The sequence below is a fragment of the Natator depressus genome, chromosome 5 (assembly GCF_965152275.1).
Source record: "Natator depressus isolate rNatDep1 chromosome 5, rNatDep2.hap1, whole genome shotgun sequence".
Classification (NCBI taxonomy): domain Eukaryota; kingdom Metazoa; phylum Chordata; order Testudines; family Cheloniidae; genus Natator; species Natator depressus.
This window is the reverse complement of record NC_134238.1, coordinates 98,064,371-98,087,063: the sequence shown is the minus strand read 5'-3', so window position 1 is coordinate 98,087,063 and position 22,693 is coordinate 98,064,371. Positions and strand designations below refer to the sequence as shown.

Genomic DNA, 22,693 nt, shown 5'->3' with positions numbered 1-22,693 from the left:
CCACCTTACACAAAAGCAATTCCTTTTACTTCAGCTCCTACAGCTCCAAAGGAAGCGAAGATGGATGGCAGAGAGTATAGAGGATTATCAGCCATAGGGAATTCAGTGCAAGCAATGTCCCTGATACCTTTCATAAATGACTCCTTTGAGGAAGGGGAAGTGATGTCCTCTGAGCCTGAGGAAGGGCCATATGAACCACATTCATCCAGCAAATCCCTGATGGAAGTAAAGGGGAGATCCTCTACCAAGGTTACCCGAGTCTCCTCTGACTTCATTGAGGAAGGGAAACTGGTATCCTCCGAGCCTGAGGAAACACCTGGTGAAACAGACTCATCTCGAAGATTCCTGATTGAGGATCTACCCTATCTGTGCAAATATTTTATGAAGCAACTCAGGCTAAAACGTTATACCTCACGAAGTAGCTCAAGGAAATTGCCCGATCTTGTGGAGGAGAAGCAAGATGATACCATTCCCCTTCACCCATCCATCAGTGCCTTAATTAAAAACATCTGGCAGGCTCCAGATGCTCAGTTTATATTACCTCCTCATCTGGCTAAGCTTTACAAACTTCCAGCTGAGAAAGGTAAGCTGTGGACCTCTGCACCAAGAGTTGATTCAGTAATAGCATCTCTCTTCAGTAAATCTTCATGTCCTGTTGAGGGAGAAACTGTTCTCACGGACCCTTTAGAACGTAAGGTAGATGAGGCTCTTAAGAGTGCCTATGAATTTGCTACCATCCAGCTTTCAGTCTCCATTTACTCCCTGTATGCAGCTAGGTCACTGGTGGAATGGCTAAGGAAATTATTGCCCCACTCTAAGAGGCCTGTTTCTAGGTCATCTCGCAAGGTGTGCACCCTTTGTGACCTGGCATCCCGCTATCTTCATGATGCAGCCCAGGATTCCCTCCACCTGGCTGCCCATAACATAGCAACTCTCACGGTGGCTAGGAGAGCCCTCTGGCTCTGTCCCTTAACAGGTGGAGAACTTTCAGCCAGACTCAAACTTGTTGGCCTTCCTTATGATGGGGGTCATCTCTTTGGGGAAACCTTAGACCAGGCCTTAAAGGATCTTTCGAAGAGTACAGTTATACCAGGAGATCACAAAAAACCTCAGGCCTCTAATTCCTCCCGTGCCGCCAACAGGCCTAACAAGGGTGTCAGGTATCCTCTTTCCTCATATAGACCTGGCAGGTACAGATACAGGTATCCGGTAAACCAGTCTGTTCACTTCCCTGGCTACAGGGGAAGAGGTCGGATCAACGAATACCAGCCTCACCAAGAATTCTGACTATCTTTCCCCTCAACAGAGGGTGGTAACAAGGAGGAAGCTTTTGGTTTGTGTCAATCAATGGAAAGAAACTGCCTCCAACAGCAGGCTTCTCTCCTTTATTTTCTGAGACCCTCTGGGTCAAGAACTTCCACCTCTCCCTTGTATTTTCCTCTCCTCGCTGCCCCAAGTCCTGGGGAAAAGAGACATAGTCCTGCTCATTGTGCATCACCTGCAAAACATTCACATCCTCATTCCATTCCACCCAGAGAAGAGGTTCACAAGCATCTAATTTGTTTATTTAGAAGTCCGCAAGGAATCAGGGAGCAACCTTCACATCCTGAAATGAGTACCTCAGTTTGTCTCCAAAAAGAGGTCCGAACTAGAATCCACATGAACTGTGGATCACCAAGATTCTTATCTCCACATGCCATCCACTTCCTAACAGTGGCAATTTTGCCTGGGGAATTATCGCCTGCAGTAACGGACTCCTTCTTTCACCATTGCCTTGGTCCCAGGTCTCTCTGGCAAGATGAAGACTGTCTTTGCAGCCCAGCTGAGAACAGGTGGTGTGGAGCTGTTGGTATATCACTTGGAGAGTTGTTTGTTTCAGGGAGCCTTCTTACCAGTGGCTTGGGGAGTTCCAATTGTGAAGATATTTTAATATCTCATTCTGGAGGTGAACAAGTCCAAAAGTCTGCTGTCTCCTACTCAGCATATGACTTTGGGTGCCTATTTCCTGATATATGTGGGAAGAGCATCCCACTGTTTTGCAGCAGAAGCATGAAAAGTCAGGCATTTTGTATAGATGCTTTTTTGCTCTGGCGGAATCGGTCTTTCATCTCTCTTTCCCTCAGTTACTATGCTGTACAAAAGGTTTGGCAAGACCCAAGCAAACAAGGCCCCCTGTATTGTAATCACTCCCCCTGGTCATAGAATCATAGAATATCAGGGTTGGAAGGGACCCCAGAAGGTCATCTAGTCCAACCCCCTGCTCGAAGCAGGACCAATTCCCAGTTAAATCATCCCAGCCAGGGCTTTGTCAAGCCTGACCTTAAAAACCTCTAAGGAAGGAGATTCTACCACCTCCCTAGGTAACGCATTCCAGTGTTTCACCACCCTCTTAGTGAAAAAGTTTTTCCTAATATCCAATCTAAACCTCCCCCATTGCAACTTGAGACCATTACTCCTCGTTCTGTCATCTGCTACCATTGAGAACAGTCTAGAGCCATCCTCTTTGGAACCCCCTTTCAGGTAGTTGAAAGCAGCTATCAAATCCCCCCTCATTCTTCTCTTCTGCAGACTAAACAATCCCAGCTCCCTCAGCCTCTCCTCATAAGTCATGTGCTCTAGACCCCTAATCATTTTTGTTGCCCTTCGCTGGACTCTCTCCAATTTATCCACATCCTTCTTGTAGTGTGGGGCCCAAAACTGGACACAGTACTCCAGATGAGGCCTCACCAGTGTCGAATAGAGGGGAACGATCACATCCCTCGATCTGCTGGCTATGCCCCTACTTATACATCCCAAAATGCCATTGGCCTTCTTGGCAACAAGGGCACACTGTTGACTCATATCCAGCTTCTCGTCCACTGTCACCCCTAGGTCCTTTTCCGCAGAACTGCTGCCTAGCCATTCGGTCCCTAGTCTGTAGCGGTGCATTGGATTCTTCCATCCTAAGTGCAGGACCCTGCACTTATCCTTATTGAACCTCATCAGATTTCTTTTGGCCCATTCTCCAATTTGTCTAGGTCCTTCTGTATCCTATCCCTCCCCTCCAGCGTATCTACCACTCCTCCCAGTTTAGTATCATCTGCAAATTTGCTGAGAGTGCAATCCACACCATCCTCCAGATCATTTATGAAGATATTGAACAAAACCGGCCCCAGGACCGACCCCTGGGGCACTCCACTTGACACCGGCTGCCAACTAGACATGGAGCCATTTATCACTACCCGTTGAGCCCGACAATCTAGCCAGCTTTCTACCCACCTTATAGTGCATTCATCCAGCCCATACTTCTTTAACTTGTCCAAGCAGGTGTGTCTTGTAGGTCTGGTTCTACTATTGTTGGATAGATCCTGGTTCCTCCTGCAAGTTTTTAACTTCTCACGGCTAGGCACTGTCAACCTATTTCAATTTTTATTACATTTTTCCTATTTAGTATTTACTTTGTGTTTGGAATGCTGTGGACACTCAAGCTGGGGACAAGAGGAGAGCCAAGACAGGGCTACCAGTGAGTGCCAAAATCTGTGCTTCCATTTAATGGTTCCTGCTGCCTGTTGCTTGAATAAAATAAGCAACAAGACATCAGAGATACAGAAACAATATTTACAGGTGGTAAATGTTCTTCTGGATGAATTTTTATTTATTTATTTGTTTTAAATTCTGTTCCTCCAAGCTCTGCCAGATCATTTGTACTTGCCCATTTTACTTTTATTTAACTCATTCTTCTACTTAAATGGGTCTATCCATGCTTTGAATTTGGGTCTCTGATCATTCTGTATTAGTGATGTCACAGTGTTTTTACCCATCCCAAACCTGTGCCCTCTTTTTGGATTTCTTGCAACTGACCATTTTGGTTGGTGGTTATTGTTGTTGTTTTTTTTTTAATATAATGTATGGGGGTGCAGCGGAATATGTGTATTTTACTTGCTTTTGGCCTGTTTTGTTTGTTTGTTTTGTTTTTTCCAGACTTGCTGAGCATGTAACTCTTCGGTCTCAGTCCTACAAGCTACTGAGCATTCTGGCCCTGATCTAGCAAAGCACGTGGCTGCAATGGGCCTCCTTGCATGCTTAATGTTAAGAGGTTTGCCAAGTCAGGCCAGAGAGCACAGCACCTGCAGGGTGGAGCCCCCATTTTGCTGCACATTATGGATGAACAGCATTTCTTAAAAATCAGGCCAGCTTTATATTTGCTATGCTACTAGTTGTTTTGGTGGAGGAAGAACTATGAAATTTCAAAACTATTTTGTGAACTAACATTTGTTTAAAGTATGAAGTTATTTTTGAGTAACTCCACACTCCTTTGGGATGCAAAGCCAAGCTCGTTAGTCCTAGGTTCATACAAAACAACTTTCTCCTTGTTGGTGCTGAAGGAACGGTCCTTGATGTAGTAGAATGCGTTGTTGGCAGTTGTCTTGGAAGCTCAATGTTGTTTCCATTCTAGCCCTCCTGGTGAGTCCAGAGAAATATAGGAGATTACGTGGGCAAGCTTGCAAAGCAGGGCTTTGCATTAAACCTGTCCTGTGGAAAAATGACCTGATGTTTTCCAATGTTGCATGAATCTTCAGCAGTTTACAAATGTGTTCCAACACCGAAAGATGAAATATACATGTTATTTTTTGTGTGTGTGTGAACATGTTAAACTTGCCACAAATGCCTGTTTCTCTGTGTTTGACATTTAAGTTAACTTTCTGTGAAGCCTTCTTATATAAAGCTTAGGAGGAAAGATTGTAGGTATATAAATCTGCAAAAGTTTACAGCATTCACTGATAATGGACTGATAGTTTATTTTACAGTAAAGTGATCTCTTTAGGGTGTATGGCTAACTTTTTGTCCTGTTTTTATTGATTTAGTATTCAGGAAAAAACAAAACAGTATTTGCAGTCACTGAGAGACTGGCATGAGGTTCCTCTTTAATATTTTGCTCACTTTTTGTTTGCTGGAGCTAAATAAGGCCCTAATCCTGCAAGCATTTATGCATATGAGTAATTTTACATACATGAGTAATCCCTTGAGATCAGTGGGATTACTCACTTGTGTAAAGTTAGTCAGGTCCATAAGATTTTGAAGGATTGGGGCCTAAGAGTTCAGCTTTAAGATTTATTCTGGTCACAGGTTATTACTATAAAATACTACTAGCATAGTCTGACTTTTTAAATAACCACAAATGCACATCTTGTCTTAAAGTTTCTGGTATATTTATAGGAAAAAAATATCGTAAGTATTAACGATTTAGAATTAAAAAAACCTCATGCATATTAATCTGTGTTGAGACATTTAAAGTTAATTGTCTTAATTTGTTTTTTGTGTCTCATACGTGGAGCTTGCTTAGATATTAGATTTTTCTTCTTTGTGTTTTGATGTGTTACTGTGTGAAATGACAGCAGGTTTTGTTGAGTATGTAGGCCACTATTGTATTAGAATTACATAACATTGTTGAGTGGTGGAAACTGATGAAAAGACTGGGATGCACAGATTATATACCCTGCAACAATGAAGACCGCTCAAGCTCTACAGAGAATGTGGGCACATGCAGTGAAAAAGTTGAGGATTTTAAAAGGGCACGTGAGTTGGTTTTTACATTATATCTTGTCCTAAGCCCTCCCTACACTTTCACACCCAGGTATTGTTTTTTATTAAAGTGTGTGTTTGGTAACTCAGTAATAAGAAATTGTATAAATATGTGATAATTATCAGCAAGGGTTGTGTGTTCTATACACAGTGTAATTTTTATTCTAGCAAATTGTCATTCAAAATTTCCACCCTTGAATAGTTTTGTAATCAAGGGGCTACTGATCTGTCTATTCTAGCTATTAATAAGGCATCTGTCACCTTGGTATCTGAGCACCATGAATATTTAAACAAATCCTGATACTGATATTTTAGTTAGAAGTATTGTACTGGCTGAAGTCACTACGGAACTCATATTGGCTAATTACAGTAAGTTTCATTTATATAGAAAACACCACAGTTCTAGTTGAAGGAAAACCTGAGTAAACTCGCCAAATAGTTACTTTTAGTAATCTGACCAATAAATAGGGTTCTTTTGTTTTGCTTGTGCCTCTTGTCAGCAGTTCTTTCTCTGTGTGTGGGTAATGCAGTAACCATTGTGTTCCTGTGAGACTTTTTAAAAGAAACAAAAACCATAGTCTCCCTTTGCATTTCTTTACAGCTAGCCAATGACATGAAAAAGTCTCAAGAATAAAAGGTGCTTTTTTTCTTGGTGCATTTAGAGTAGAGACCCATCTTCTGCTTTAGGATACTGATTTCTAACAAAGCAGGAATTTTGCTCTTTGATAGAGGGTTAAATCCTAGTTCTGATACAGTCAGAGCTCCTCAGCTGGTGATTTGTAACATTTGTAGTCTTTCCCTCCCTCTCATTCTCCTTCTTTCCATTAATCTGTCAGTATTGGTTAGCATCTCAGCACTGGCAAGCAGCAGTACATTTTATAATGTTCAAGAGATTATTAGTTGGAGATTTAGGGCACTGCAGATGTTTTCAGGGCCTGATAAACTACCAAGGTGACCATTCAGTACTGTACATTATATAGCCTGTGTAATTTTATCAGTATGTCAAGAACTAGTTGTCCTGTCTTGGTAATAGATTTTTCCTTCCTTGATTTCTTTTCATGACCAGCTAACATATTTCTAAGCATGACTGTCCTTTTCCACTGACACTGATCTGCTCAGTCTCCACTGCTGGCAGTCTACCAGATAGCTGTGAAAAAACTTTGCTGCTGGATGTTCAGCCTCCAGAGTCTGAACAAAGTCCAGGCACTGTCCCAGTCTTAAGGTCCCTAGGCACAGTCTCAAGGTGCAGATCCTGTCTAGCACCCTGTCCTGACAGCTGTGACCAGGCGGTCCCCAGCCCAGACCCTGGAACCAGTGCTAGCCCCTCCAAATACTGCTGTATCTTTACACACCTTCTCCCAGAACTCCACCCAAAGTTTACGTTTTGAAGGGGCCCCATGGTGGGTATAGCATATAACACACAGACACTTTCCACAGAAATCTAACACAGAATTGCTCTTTATTTAATCACAAGAAATGTACAGATCTGTAATAAATAAATTAAATTAAATTAAATAAACCCTACATGCATTTCCCTACCTCCGTTTCCTCATCACTCTAGACTCTAGAGCATTCTTTGGGCTAGGCTCAGGATTCGTTCAGCGTCCTTGTGTTGTAACTCATGGCTTGTGTTCTGAAACATGGAGCCTTTTCCCTAGGTCAGCTTGCTTCCTCTGACCTTGGCCAGTCTATTCCTTTCCTCTCCATCACTCAACACCGTAATATGCCCAGGGCCGGCCTCAGAATCTTGAGGGGAGGGACAGTAAGACTATTTGAAATATACACCAAATTTAACTGACTGACTCATTTTACACTAAAAATGTTTTGGCTGTTGGTGGGAGGAGTCCTTTCAGATTTTACCACGACTAGCCCACAGCCTGTTGTTGCAGAAATTGAGCCCAGCTGCTTGTCCTTCCAATTTTAGAGATCATTTGATATCTGCTCACATTTTTAAGGCTCTCTTCAAGGGAAACTGCAGGATGGAAATGACAGCTGAGATCCCCCTGCTCCCAAGCCAGTGCTGCATATAGTTTTAAAAACCAACCAACCAAACAAACAAGAAGAGCAGAACTGAAAACGCATCAGTTCCCAAGGATTTTTTTCTGTGCAGGGTTCTCCCACATGTTGGAAGAAGGTAGAGAGAGACAACAAAGTGGCAACTAGCAGCAGAAATTTAACTGTCTAGTTCTACTGGCCAGCTGGTGACATGGGAATAGCTGGAAGCACCATTATTTGACAGATGATGATTTCACTGACCATGTGTTTCAGCAAGTAGGTTAATCTACTCAACCCAGGGCAAGAATGCTTTAATAGTAATGATTTTAACTCCATAACTCTTTCTCTGTCTCTGTCTCACTAGGCTAGATGAGAAGACAGATGTTTTAAAATATTTATTTCTATAGGTTTTAACACTACCTCCTCCCTCCATAAAACCTCTGCTTTGACTTTTATAGTGTATTTTTGTTAGTTGTAGTTCTAGATCTTGATTTGTAGGATCTACTAACTTCAGAATTAGAAAATTGAGATTATCTATCCATTTTTAGAGAGACAGTATTGGTGCATTATTAATATAAAGATGTTTGTATTGATGTATGCTAAGATGTATTTCTGTATTATAAACTGTTTGATAAGAGTAAGGAATATTTTGGGTGTTCCTTAAATAATGTTTGGAGCAGGGACTACAATCTTTTTTTCATCCAGTGACCCCCACAGTGAAACACGACCACCTAATGCAGGTATACCCAGAATCCGCTGTCTGGATTCTTTCCCTGTGATGCTTCATGGGGTCTTTGATCATCCAAGAGAACAGAAACAACTGTGTGCTTAATGGTCTGCTGCTGCAATAAAACAATGGTACTGGAAACATTGGGTACACTTCAAAATAGCTAATTAAGATGGGGATAGCCTAATAGAGGTGGACTTATTGTAGTGTTAACTATACTTCTAAAAACACTACACTTATGCACTTCCTTCCTTCACGTCTACCCCTTTCTTGATTAGTTGTTAAAGCTGGTCAAAGTTCTATTTAAACTATTTTTCTATGGAAAACTGGGGTTTTGTGTAACAGAATTTTTTGCAAAAAGTGTCTGCTTTCCATGAAACATGTCTACTTTCAGTAGACAAACTGAAGTGAACATCGTTTTTGTTCATAAACAGAAAATTTCCATTCAGAAATGCTACCTTGGTGCCCCATGGGATTGTTATTTCTTTTTTCTCTGTGGGCCAGACACACTGCAAGATTACATGTGATTCCTGTGATGCACCACAGCATCTCAGCAAGAAGGGAGACTGTTGTGCGTTATGGGAGATGTAATCCAGCCAAGTCTGTTACCCTGGCTCCCTAATATCAATGCTGAGTTTTTCTTATTTACTTAGGTTTGGATGTTTTTCTTCTTCTTCCTAAAACTTATTGCTGCTAAGTTAGCATCTTGGGGAGGGGCTTCCACTTGTAAATACTCTTTAGCACTGGAATCTTATTAACTATGATGTAGAATTCAAAGTCAGATTTCCAGTCATTTATTAGGAATGGATTCTAAATTGCCCTTGGTCTTGAATTTGCAATATTTTGTCCATTTTCAGAATCCAGACAGTTAATGGCAATATGTTGTGATTTATTTTGTATTGGCCTTGGCAGTGTTCCCTGCACAGGGTGTTACCAGAGTGTATGTACGGGTGCACACACAAAGGTGTGCATATATATATATAACCTGCTAAATTCAAAATATACATTCCCTCTCCAATTTTTTTCATTTAGTCTCATTGTCATTTGACATAAAAACAAATGTGTTCTATAGCTGACGCCATCGAATACTTAAATTAGTTGTTTCAACAGTTTCTGAAATGGAACCTTCCAGATTTTATTTTGGGGTAGTTATTTGTTTATGTTGCTTGTTGGTTAATTGCTTTTTGGTTTTGGTTTTTGTGTAACAGGCCCCAGGCATGGAAGAGCTGATATGGGAACAGTACACTGTGACCTTACAAAAGGTGAGAGCGTGTGTTTATATTTTTAGTTTTCAGATGCTCTATTGCTCCTTTTATTTTAAACATGTGCTACTACAATTTTTATTAACATATTTGGAGCTGAAACTTGGTTATTTTTGTTGACCAAAATGGATATTGCTCATCTTAAGGTTTTTTCAGTGCTGGGTAATCACAAAATTCTCATGATTTTTTAAATCTGTTTTTAAAAGACTCCATTAAAATGCCATCTTTATTACTGTTCGGTTTTGAGCAATGACGGTCTAAATGCAATATGTACCAGCCAAATAGATAAATATGTAATCGACTAAAAAACAGGATAACCCTGTTAGCAGATACAGTTACCAGGGATACTTCATAATCTCAGATGTGGAGCTGCATTGCAAATACATTGAGAAATCAATGGAAATGTATACCACTATACTGAAGAGTAGAATCTGATGTAAAAATTATTGTAATCATGATTAAGGCTGCGATTCTGTCATGGCGGTCGTGGAAGTCATGGGTTCCGTGACTTTCCACGACCTCCATGACTTCTGCAGCTGCAGTGGCTGGTGCAGCTGACCCTGGGAAGCGCTCAAGCACCAGCAGTCCTGGGGGCAGCCCAAGCAGCGGCCCCAGGGATCGCCCGAGCATCCATCCCAGGGGCGGCCCTGGGGATCGCCCAAGCAGCAACGGCCACAGGGGTGGCTGGGGCGGCGACCACAGAGGCCATCGGGAGAGCCGTCCCCAGGGGCCTCAGAGCAGTGGGCCACCAGAGGCAGTCAGCCCGCACTGCTGGAGCATGGGGGCCCAGGAGCAGAGATTTAGTAATAGGTATTTATAGTAAAAGTCATGGACAGGTCACGGGCTGTGAATTTTTGTTTATTGCCTGTGACCTGTCTATGACCTTTACTAAAAATACCCATGACTAAATCTTAGCCTTAATCATAATTATCAAATGCACGTGCTGCTATTACATGAGAGAATAGTACAACATGTACGACTCTCAATTTTCCTCTATTAAAGGCAATGTCAGATATTTCTATCTTTTGAAAACAAATTTTATTTCTGTACATTTTGGGGACTGCAAGGATGGTTCTACACACTTTTGCATTGCCTGGACATGCCAGGCCCTGGAGCAAAATAGAGCAGCTCTGATGTTCTCTCTCTGTCCTGCCTGACTCTGGCCCCCATAGGCCATTTGGATGGCCAGGGGATCAGCTAAAGGTTGCAGCTTCCTTATCCTACAATTTATTGCCTGCTCTGCTCAAATGAGGCAGAGGTCCTACAGACAACAGCCTCCTTCACAACACAACCCTGATTCGTTCACAGAGCATCATCCCTCCTGTGCACTGAATAAGGCAGGAGTCTACAAAAATAGCATGTTATCTTATAATTGAAGATTGTATCATAATACATACATGCAAGGGGGCAAATTAAGGTTGCACAGGCAGCCTTAATTCTGGTTTCCTAAATTTTGAGTGGTTGCCTTTGCAAACTTAATATTCTTTTAATGTAATTTTTTTGGGAAATAATGTATCTTATATGCAGTGACCTGCTAGTTTTCATTATCTGCTACAGAAGACTGAGCACACATCTGTATGGCCCCACAAAGGGAGTGTGTGTAGCTTTTTCGTTTCTTGGAGATGTAAAGGCAGATTTAAAATCCAGAGGACATTCCCAACCAGATCAGCAGTGGTTTCAGTTCTGAAGGGGGGGGGTTGTAACGCACGTAGACAGATTAGCAATGACTTTATCCTCATTCATGAAGAGGCAGAATAAATTACTCATGCTAAATTATTATTTTCCATGAATATAAATGTAATAATAATGTTGTGCTAATTATTATAAATGCAAAACCACTTCAAAAACCCACTCTTAAATACAATGATTAAATTCAGTCAAGAAATGCAAAAGCTGGGAATTGGACAGTAATGTTTACTTAAAAAGAAAAGGAGTACTTGTGGCACCTTAGAGACTAACCAATTTATTTGAGCATAAGCTTTTGTGAGCTACAGCTCACTTCATCAGATGCATACTGTGGAAAGTATAGAAGATCTTTTTATACACAGAAAGCATGAAAAAATGGGTGTTTACCACTACAAAAGGTATGCATCCGATGAAGTGAGCTGTAGCTCACGAAAGCTTATGCTCAAATAAATTGGTTAGTCTCTAAGGTGCCACAAGTACTCCTTTTCTTTTTGCGAATACAGACTAACACGGCTGTTACTCTGAAACCTAATGTTTACTTGGCTGCACTGCACATCCTATGTGCCTTTGATGGTACATAGTACATTTAAACTTTGTTATATCCACACTAAAGTACACATTTGACTGGAAAAACAGGAATAGAAAATATTGTAACACGCAACATGGTTTAGTTAACATTGTTCCCTTGCATTCCCTGATTTGCTGATTAAGTTACTATGTAATAAATTTGCATTTATTAAAAAAAAATGCAAAGGGCCTGATTCTTAGCTTGTGTAAATCAACACAGCTCCATTGGGCCAAGTTGTGTCAGTTTGTACCATCTAAGGCTGCTGCCCAAATGGTCTCGAGCTTGTTGAGATAACAAGCTCCATTAGTTCTCTCAGTGGATCAAGTCTTAATTCTGTGCTGTTTTTAGCTTGAGGCCTCCTGAACCTGGCCAGTGTCAACCAAGGCTCAGTGCGTCAAATCAACTTCATAAAACTATTTATTGGCCTTCCCCTGCTCCTACTGAGAGAACTGAGTTTTGCCACTGCTGTCAGTGGGAGTATGGCTAGCACAGGAAGGGCTGTGAAATACATAAATTAAACTGAAAAAAAATGAAGAGAAATTTTTTTTTTCTTCTCTAATGTTTCAGTTTGAGAACTTTGTAACAAGTAACTTTAGGTATTTTTAAAAAAAGACAGAAATGTGACTAAGTATACCAGATGATACTGGCTCTCCAGCTGTACTAAATGATCAGTCAGAATGTACACACACACACACACACACACACTCCTGAGTGTAGAGTGTGTGTGCACGCATGTGTGTATGTGTGTGTCTGTTTTTATATATATATATATATATATATAAAAATAATACACACTCTGTTGTACTTCAGGATTTATTGGTGTTCTGGTTTAGATACAAGTCTTGCTTCCTCTTTCATTGCCCCAGTATGTGCTTTTCTGGTTCACATTCAAGCATCCCAAAAGCCCCATGTTATGACAGCCTACCCTTTCTTCAGAGGCAGGTTTGGCATAGGTACCTCCATGATCTATTAATGCACTGCTTGCGGGTGGTGGATGGTGACACCAGACACTTATGAACTTAGTACACGTTTGTAGCTTTTTTTTATCAGCAACAATTTTGCATAGTCCATTTCATGAAGTAGTAATTAGAATTTAGATAGCATTGCATGTTCAGTTGTTAATTGCTAGAAAAACTGCTCCAGGGTCTTGAGCATTCACTAATCAACTGCAGCTTTCTACTTGGCAGTTAATTCAGTGTGAATTGTTAGCATTGGTGGGGGAAAAACAAGAGATCACACAGGAAACGGCTAGTCCTCTCATCATTTTTATTGGTCACAGGATGACGTGCCTGCTTGGTTTTTGACTTTCACAATGGAAACCTCAAATTGGTTACTTTGTGGATTGTTTTTTCATTCTAGTTTGTGCAACGGTACATATGAACTGCATTTTTCTATCTAAAGTGAGTGTCGCTGTGATGACAGTCTATTGGCTTAATCATAATCTCTGTCTCCATGTTGAAATGTAATAGTGTTCAGTTTTATGTATGTGTGGGGGGTATTTTTTTAGGATTCAAAAAGAGGGTTTGGGATTGCAGTTTCCGGTGGCAGAGACAACCCTCATTTTGAAAATGGTGAAACATCCATCGTTATCTCCGATGTACTCCCAGGTGGCCCAGCAGATGGATTACTTCAGTAAGTGTGCTTCCTTATATCCTCCATGACTGGAATGTTTTGCAGATAAAGGGAATGAATAAAGCCTTCATAAAGGTGCAGATTTGATTTGAGAGCCTGCCCCAGCGACTTGATCCAGGGTGTTTCTTTCTGTAGACTTCTGTGTCAACTGTCCATATTTTAAATGAAATCATACCTCTTTTTCCTTTATCTCATAAACAAGTTAATCTACTTTAACGGTGGTATATTGTATTGTTCTATACATAAGCATGTCTTATTTGTGTGTTTTTTAAGAAAAAAAAAAACTTTAGCAGGACATTACTTCTCATGGCAGCCTGCTTCACACGCACAGTGTCCTTGTTATCAGCTTTCAAATGCTGGCTATAATGTTGGCCCTTAGCACAACAATATCCGAACCCATTTGCCTCCACATCTAATATGTTTGCATGATGTCTTCCTTTAGGCATTGTCTGCACTAGATCTGTTTTCCTGACATTTTCCATTATTTATGCTGCTTGTGTAGCTCTGCCAGCCATAGGAATGTGGGGATGCTAATGTAGTCCAGCCAGCAGTGACTGCCTGTTTTAGCGACTGTATCATCTAGAACTGCTGTGACCAAGGTCAGACAACACAGAAGTTAAAATGCCAATGGCTTTATCTATGCTAGGGCGACCTACTTATGGAGCTGTAGTGGTGGGAAATTTTACAGAAAAAAGGTTTGTTGTTCACATTCCCCTAGAGATTAATCTTTTTTCCTCTGTAAAATTTACCTCTGTAATATTCACCTAGATTAGCTAGGGGTTAATGCCCAGAGTGTGACTTTTGGCTAGCACGGTTGGTTTACAACAGAAAAATCTTCTTCCAGAGTGGGCATGAGAACTGTACAATAACCTTGCCCAGAACTGTAAGCAAACAGTGCTTGACAACATTTGTGGAATGTTGTTGTGGCTATAACAGTTCAAGCCATAGCATCAGGCGGAATAAAGGCTGTAGTTCTAATGTGGCTGTGGAAACCTCTGCTGGAGGTAAAATTCTTAAAATGTGTGTCAAGGTTTTAAAAGAATGCACCCACTGACCCTTAGCAGATTTTGTAAGTTATTGTATACAGTGTTGTAGCCATGTATTCATGGACTGAATAGACACACTGGATTTATGGCTTATTACAACGACCTATAATCCACTAACACACACACACACCCAGCTGTCTTCTCCCCTTCCCCCTTTTTTTCCCCCCTATAACTGGAGGGGTGTAAATGGGCCATTTGACCTTGAATGGTACCTTGGAATGTATGCTTATGCTAAACCATCTGTTCCACCTTATATTTAGCTGTGACAGTCTGAATATCTATCCCAGACCTGAAAAAGAGCTCTCTGTAGCTCAAAAGCTTGTCTCTCTCACCAACAGAAGTTGGTCCAATAGACGATATTACCTCACCCACCTTGTCTTGTAAGTTATTGTCGATCCTACAATCAGCACATCCATCAATCACGCACAGAGGCATTTAAACCAAGAACCACAAACAATCAATGAATTGCTAAAACTGGAAGAAGTCTTCAGCATGTGGCCTTATTTAAGCTCTCCCAGTTTATATAAACTAATATGTATGTTTAAGCATAGCTTGTGTTCTGTTTTTGTTAGTGAATGCACAGGACATTCAGAACAAAAGTGGAATTCAATTTGAAAATTAAAGGATGTACCTTCTAATTGATCATGTGCTTTTTTTGTAGAGAAAATGACCGGGTGGTCATGGTTAATGGGACCCTGATGGAAAATGTTCCCCATTCTTTTGCAGTGCAGCAGTTAAGAAAAAGTGGGAAAGTGGCTGTCATTGTAAGTGAACAATTACAAATTCTTTGCATTATAGTTGTACCTATAACCCCAACCAAGATCAGTACCTACTGTGCTAGGTATAAAACCATCCCTGCCCTAAAGAGCTTGCAATTTAAATAAAAAAGCCAAAATCTGTGTGGAGAGAGGAGAATATTATCCCTGTTTTACAGATGGAGAACTGAAGCAAGCGGGGAGGGATCAGGTGACATGCCCAGTGTAACACAAGGAGCCTGTCTGTGGCAGAGCAGGAAATGAGCTTAGATCTCCTGAATCTTAGTGCAGTGTCTTAACTATATAATCAACCACAGTTAATGTTTCTGTTGTTGCCTTATTATTAGGATGGAGACAACATGCTGTACCCTGTACAAGACACACAACGTACACTCCCTTTCCAAAGAGCTTACGTCTAAACAGGCTTTGCACATGTCTTACCTCCCTTAACTGGAGAGTATTGTTTGCTTGGGCACAGCACAGTTTTTAGAAGCTTTTTAAGAAAAATTACTTTATCAACTTATGCAGTTAAAGCAATTAAAAAAAACAACAACCCACTCTTGCTCTGTTTACATGGATGAAATTAAGGGGATGTTTCTAACAACTGACATAGAATTTTAACCATATCACGTCACAGTGTTTTGAATACAAAGCTTCTTGAATAATAAGCTGCTTAGAGGCTCTTGCTTTTATGACCTAGCATTTGAGATTTTCAGCATTTGGAATATGATTTAAAATGGATGTTGAGAGAGGTGCTGGTTCTCTTCTTTTCTTTTGTTTTTGTTTTGTTTTTTTAATACAAACAGGTAGTGAAAAGACCACGGAAAGTGCAGCTCACCGCTCTAAGGAGAAGCCCCTCTCTTGACTATGATGATAGAGCTTTCGATGTACTGGATGACCAAGTAGAGTTTGATGGCAGGAGTGCTCGAAGTGGCTATAGTGATCGGAGCTGGCATAGCGGCCATGGAGGGCGCAGCCAAAGCTGGGGAAACAGCCCTGATAGGAGCTACCGAAGAGATCAAGATAGAGGGCGCAACTATAGCAGAGACCACAGCAGGGAACGCAGCTACAGCCGGGATGGACGTCGTGGCAGGAGCATCGACAGGGAGAGAAGCTTGGACCGAGAACGCAGAAGAGACCGGAGCAGGGGCAGGAGCATCGACAGGGAGAGAAGCTTGGACCGAGAACGCAGAAGAGACCGGAGCAGGGGCAGGAGCATCGACAGGGATGATAGCTATGAACGTGGCGCTGGTGACTACAGTCCAGCCAGGGATTACAGTCACAGACATCAGCCTGACCCTAGATATGACAAGGAAGCAAGGAGTCATAGTCGAGACAGACTGAATTCCCACAGCCCCTTGCCTGAACCACGACACCAACACGAGTACCCGGGACAACAGTACCAGGATAGACCTATTGGTGTTCTCCTAACAAAAAGCAAACCCAATGAAGGTAGCTGTGGCAGGAAGGGGGAAATGCTTCTGGTGAAAGGATAGATTTTTAAGGGGAAAATGCTGTTCTCCCCATTGGCTATTGGGTGGGTGGCTTTAATACTCTACATACAACCGCTTACCTACATTCCTCTTCCACTCACTTACCATTGTGTATAGATGCCATCCAGTGGTGAGCTGGAGCCGGTTCACACAGGTTCGCTGGAACCTGTGAGGGACAACTGGTTCTAAAAGGGCTTCTAAATTTAACAACCGGCCAAAAGTGGCGCCTTAGGTGCCAACTCTGTCAGTGCTCTGGGGCTGGAGCACTCATGGGGAAAATTTGGTGGGTGCAGCTCCCCGCCCCGCCCCAGCTCACCTCTGCTCCGCCTCCGCCCCTGAGTTACTCTCCGCCCCGCTCTGCTTCTCTCCCTGCCCCGACTTCCTGTGAATCAGCTGTTTACGCGGGAAGCCTGGGAGGGCTGAGAAGCAAGCGGTGGCTTCGCGCTCAGGCCCAAGGAGGCGGAGCAGAGGTGAGCTGGGGGGAGGGGGAGGGGTGCGCGCAGGGGAACTGCTCCCCACCCCAGCTCACCTCTGCCTCCCTGGGCCTGAGTGCGAAGCTGCCGCTTGCTTCTCAGCCCTCCTAGGCTTCCCGCGCAAGCAGCTGATTCGCGGGAAGCCGGGAGATGGGGGGGAGAGAAGCAGAGCAGGGCGGAGCGTAACTCGGGCGGAGGCGGAGCGGAGGTGAGCTGGGGCGGGGCGGGGAGCTGCACCCAGCAAATTTTCTCCATGGAGTCGGTGCCTAAGGCGCCAATTTTGATGTGATCAGTAGAGGGAGCAGGTGCTACCCCGCCCCTAGGAGCCAGAGGGACCTGCCGGCTGCTTCCTGGGAGCCACCCCAGGTAAGCACTGCTGGGACTCCCTACCTCGCCCCCCAGCAGGGCCCTCTGGCTCTTAGGGGCGGGGTGGGGTGGGCACCCACTACGGTGGCCCACGAGACCCTCCTGCCCGGATCCTGGGGCAGACAGGGAGGGGGGTGGGTGGGGCAGGCTCTGGGGGGTGGGCCACGATCCCCTCGTGGGGTGAGGAGGGAACTGGTTGTTAAGATTTTGGCAGCTCATCACTGGTGCCATCTACTCTTTGTCCTTGGACATGGGACTTCCTCTTTGCCTGTACCATCCACTGCTCTAGTCTCTCCAGGTCACTGTGCACTCTTGTACTTTCCTACGATGAGCTCATTACCCTTGTGTTGGAATCCACAACTTTGATCATGGTTAAGTTTACACCAAAGTTAAATTTATGCCTGGCTCTTATAGATTAAAGAGAACCTGCTGCATCCTGTCTTTTAGTGTTTGGTTTAGTTTAGGTTATTTGCTTTAGTGGAAGGCAGGCGAGGTTTCCAAAAGTGTAGTTTGGGTGAAATGCGTTGATACATGGACCTCTAATGGCTCAGGTTCTGGTTCAAACTAGAACTGGTTCATTCATCACTAGAGTAATTAACAAGTAAACTTTTAACAAAACATTGGAGGCTGCATGGTAGGGGGTGTGTGTGCGCGTGATCTTAATAGTGTTGCAAAAATACATGTTGTGCAACAAAACTATACTTTAGATTGGGTTGTGTCAGCATTTTACTTTATAAATCCTGTCTTTCTGGGATTTATAGAAATCCACTGCTTGGGGGCACTTGACATATTGCAAATCGTCTCTCCACAGGAACAAACCTGTTCTTCTAATCTGGAACACACCACTGCATCTATCTTAATAGCATTGCAGAAGGGGGGAGGCTTATGTTTTGTTTTGTTTTTATAAAAATTAATTTTGTACATGACAGGATCACTTTCATTATGAGTTTACAAAAAAAAAAAGATGCTCCCATATGTAAAGCTAATGCACATGGAGATACGTACCGTGTATGTAGAGAAAATCTGTTTAGCGACTTTGCTGAAGAAGTTTGTACATAGATAAGAGGTGGTACAAAAACACCATGACCATTCAGAGCTGTAGAAGCCTGTTTGGTGATGGGACTATACTGGCATAAAGCCAGAGGAGCCAACTCCCTCCCAATCCCCCAACATAGGGGGTGTATCTGAGGAGGGGAGGTGCCATGGCTCCACTCCTCAAATACTGTAGTCTCTTGGGGCTATGGAAAGTTATCCTGAGTTGGTGCAGCTAACATTGTGGCCATGACGAGCCACTGCCATTTGAGAGTGGGGGAACCATAAATGCCACCCTGAGATGCCCCCACTGCCTTCCCCAGCCTCCTGCACTAGCAGAATATGGCACAGGAGAGAATATGACCCATGAGGTACAAAAACCTTCATTAAAAAAGTGAAATGTGAGACTGTAGGCAGTGTAGAACTGATGTCCCATCCTTGAGTCTCACCACGTTACCTCTGCTTCTTAAGGTGCCTGATTCCCTTTTACTATAAAGTGCTGTGTTGCATGTGATTGTGGATGATGTGTACTCAGAGTAGTTATTAGATGTAAACACTTACTCGTTCTGCCAACCTACAGGCTGTGGATTTTTTTTCCTTCCTTTTCCAGAGTATGGTCTCCGACTTGGAAGTCAGATTTTCATAAAAGAAATGACCGGTACTGGCCTGGCAACTAAAGATGGTAATCTGTATGAAGGAGACATAATACTCAAGGTGTGTTGTGGACAAAGGCAGGGCCAGCTCTACAATTTTTGCCTCCTCAAGCAAAAAAAATTTTGGCAGCCCCGCTTTTTTCTCAAGCCCCCCGGCCCCGCCTCCTCCCCCGGGCATGCCGCATTTCCCCCCTCCCCCTTATTGCTTCCTGCGGCTCCCCACCCCAATCCTCCGCCCTAGCTCACCTCCGCTCTGCCTGCTCCCCGGAACACGCCACCGCTCCGCTTCTCCCCCCTCCCTCTCAGGCGAGGGAGGGGCAACATGTTCAGGGGAGCAGGCGGAGCGGAGGTGAGCGAGGGTGGGGGGGAGCACAGGAAGTAACGGGGGGGGGGTAGAAGAACCGCTCCCCGCTCCAGCTCACCTCCGCTCCACCACCGCTGCCTCCCCCGACCGCGCTGCCGCTCGACTTCTCTGTCCCGGCAAGCCTGGGAGGGAGGGGGGAGAAGCGGAGCGGCGGCGCGCTCAGGGAGCAGGCGGAGGCGAGCTGGGGCGGCGGGGGCACATTTCTAGGGGGCGGCAGGGCCGGCGCCGGAATGCCGTCCTTAGAAATGTGCTGCCCCAAGCACCTGCTTGTTTTGCTGGTGCCTAGAGCCGGCCCTGGACAAAGGCATGCTGAAGCTGTGTACATTTATTACAATGTTTCTTTCTGTGCTGAGGTGTGTGTTTCTTTGTTTGTTTGTTTTTTGTTTTTAATTTGAAAACCTAATTAGAAAATCTGCTCACTGGAAAGGGGATGAGCAGGTTTGAGCTTTGAGATGACTTCTTATTGCCATTTGTGTTCTTAATTTTTTGCTTTTAATAGTACTTCTGCCTTATATGTACAGATTAATGGTACAGTAACAGAGAATATGTCGCTAACTGATGCCCGAAAATTGATTGAGAAATCACGAGGAAAACTCCAGTTGGTAGTCCTGAGGGACAGAAAACAGACACTGCTCAACATCCCTTCGTTGCATGACAGTGACTCAGAAATAGAAGGTGAGGCGTCTTAGGGCCAAAAGGTAATGTCAGTTCTACTCCCTGTATAGACAGAAAGTGAAGCTGTTTATATAAAGTGTTTCTCATAGGATGGTGGTAATGCAAGTAACATATTTGATTGATACCTATATTGCAGCTATTCTTTAGAAAGACAAAGAAGCAGCAAACCCTTTTCCTTTGGTGTAGGAAGAACCTTCAGTCACTCAGCAGGCCTTGTGTCATTCAGTGACCTTTCTAGCTGATTCATGAGTAATGTTGACTAAACAAAGCAAAGTCCAACTCCCCGTGGCTAGAAGGAAAGTCATTTTAATGCAAGGCCCAAATCATGACAATGGTGGGATGAGCTCAGTTTCATTTCACTCTAAGGACATTTCCGCTCTTTCCAATATTCCAGGGAAGGAGACAGAATTATGCAATCAGCGGTTAGTTTAGCCTTCTCCTACCAACTTCTTCAATCGTTTTCATATGAATAGTCCCTTTCAGCATAACCTGCATTGGGAAAAGTGCTGGTGCCTCACTGGAAACATGATGCTGTTAATTGATTCAGGAAGTGTGTTTCTGGTGTGAGAATATTCAGTGCAACTTCTTGGAGCTTTTCCTGCTGAGAATGGGTCATGGCTTGAATTTGTGGGCTACACGGAAAATTGTTTGCTTCTTTCTTAAGGACATTTAATAGCTCAGCTTCATGTTGTTTTAACAGTGAACCCTCTGGACTTTCAAAGGAGAAATTGGGAAGGGCAATGACAGACAAGCCATTTTCTTTTTATTTAATCTTTTACTATGCAAGATTCAGTTGCAGTTCTTGGCAACCACCTTCTCTTCTTCATTTTACAGTTCTCTCATTTCTATAACAATAAAAATAGGCCTCTGTGTGGTGTGTTTTTCTGGCGAGAGCTCAAACCTGTGGGATGTTAATACTAGTTGGGAAAAGTTTACACTTGCTTTTGATGCTCCTTGGAATGTCTTTCTGGATGTTACAAAACCTTCCTGAAAAATTTTGTGGGAGACACAGGCTCTGAGAGGGGCAGGTCACTTTTCTTAGCCCCAGGCAAATCTTTTTTCCAGAGCGGGGATAGTTTATAAATATTTTGTATCTTGAGATTATTGCAAGTAAGTAGGTGTGGATAAATGTGCAATGAAATGGAAGACAAATCTCTTAAACAGACTTACCATAACTGTTCTCTCAATAGATATTTCTGAAATTGAGTCAAACCGATCAAGCTCCCCTCAAGATGACCAAAAATTACATCACTCTGATTTCGACTCTCATTCCTCCAATGAAAAACTAAAGGAAAAGCCAAAGTAGGAAGTGTTACTCTTCTTTTTCTTACTAAAGAAGACATTTTTAATGTGTACCAAATTTTGTTTTAATGTTCTCAATTTGTTGTTCTTTCTGTTAAGTACAAAAGAGGATCCACCCAACAGGTTGTCCAGGATGGGAGCAATGCCCACGCCTTTTAAATCAACCAGTGATATAGCTGCTGCTGCTGCTGTCATGATCACCGACACAAACAAAGAACCAAAGTACAAAGATGACCCGCCAGGTCAGAGCTACAAATGTCCCATTTGAGATGTTTTTTCCCTCCAAACAAAACCCATTAGCTGCGAGAGGAGAGAATTCCAAGGGGTATAAACCCTCATGCTTCAGAATTAAGCCAAGCACTAACTGGAGGGAGTTAGGAAGAAACTTTTTCTATGGCTCCCCAGATTATTCCATAATTGTCTACTACAGGGTTTCTTGCACCTTACTCATCTGGTACTAGCCACTGTCAGAGATGGGATGCTAGACTAGATGGAACACTGGTCTGATCTGGTATGGCAGTTCCTGTGCAGAGCAGCCTGCAGTTCTTCTTATCTATAATAAAGAACTAAATAACCAAGTCCTTATTCCATTGAAAAGAGAGGACAGGAGAGAGCTAAAGATAAAGCACGAAGGTTAAATGTACGTTGAGTGCTCTTATCCGCAAAAGTGAATCTATACAATTGTACTGACAAAATCCTGGCTTTGTTATCTCCCAGGAAGGTAGGGTCTGAAGGCATCTATCATCCACATCTTCCCCAGCTGATTGACAATTGGCACAAATTGGCTCGAAGGGAATTCATATCCAGCCTTCTTGGCTGGAATAGACTGACTGGCCTTTGGGCAGACCTTAAAAGAGGACAATTGGAGCAAGAGATTGAATATCAGATTCCTGACAAAAAGAAAATTGGAGAGGAAAAAACCATTTGACAAGGATTACATAATTGGGAGATGAGCCTGAAATCATAAGTTAATTTACTGCCTTGACATTTGTTCTTTAGTTACTTTTTAGTTTTGGATACTGCAGTCAGAGTGCCTTGTGCTTTAGGCTGCAGATCTGCACTCTTTGCTGGCATACATGATATTGTTGTAACTGCTGCCTGT

The 22,693-nt window shown here is 43.0% G+C and overlaps 1 protein-coding gene and 1 long non-coding RNA gene across 8 annotated transcripts in view; one reads left to right on the top strand and one right to left on the bottom strand.

Moving 5' to 3' along the window:
• TJP2 (tight junction protein 2) overlaps positions 1-22,693 on the top strand; it is a 91,680-nt gene that overhangs the window by 51,758 nt on the left and 17,229 nt on the right. For all 7 annotated transcript variants that reach the window (XM_074953278.1, XM_074953276.1, XM_074953274.1 and 4 more), the window contains 8 exons: positions 9,493-9,546; positions 13,308-13,432; positions 15,140-15,242; positions 16,040-16,685; positions 19,208-19,311; positions 20,136-20,289; positions 21,480-21,591; positions 21,691-21,833. In XM_074953278.1, the coding sequence (XP_074809379.1) occupies positions 9,502-9,546; positions 13,308-13,432; positions 15,140-15,242; positions 16,040-16,685; positions 19,208-19,311; positions 20,136-20,289; positions 21,480-21,591; positions 21,691-21,833 (1,432 nt within the window). In that variant the 5' untranslated portion in view covers positions 9,493-9,501. Of the gene's footprint in view, positions 1-9,492; positions 9,547-13,307; positions 13,433-15,139; positions 15,243-16,039; positions 16,686-19,207; positions 19,312-20,135; positions 20,290-21,479; positions 21,592-21,690; positions 21,834-22,693 lie in introns of those variants that run through there.
• The window catches only part of LOC141987691 (uncharacterized), a 49,158-nt gene continuing 39,125 nt past the window's right edge, over positions 12,661-22,693 (bottom strand). Inside the window, exons 5-7 of the long non-coding RNA XR_012639603.1 lie at positions 21,460-21,574; positions 19,159-19,284; positions 12,661-16,532 (exon numbers count right to left, since the gene is read on the bottom strand). This is a non-coding gene — a long non-coding RNA (uncharacterized LOC141987691). The remainder of the gene's footprint in view (positions 16,533-19,158; positions 19,285-21,459; positions 21,575-22,693) is intronic.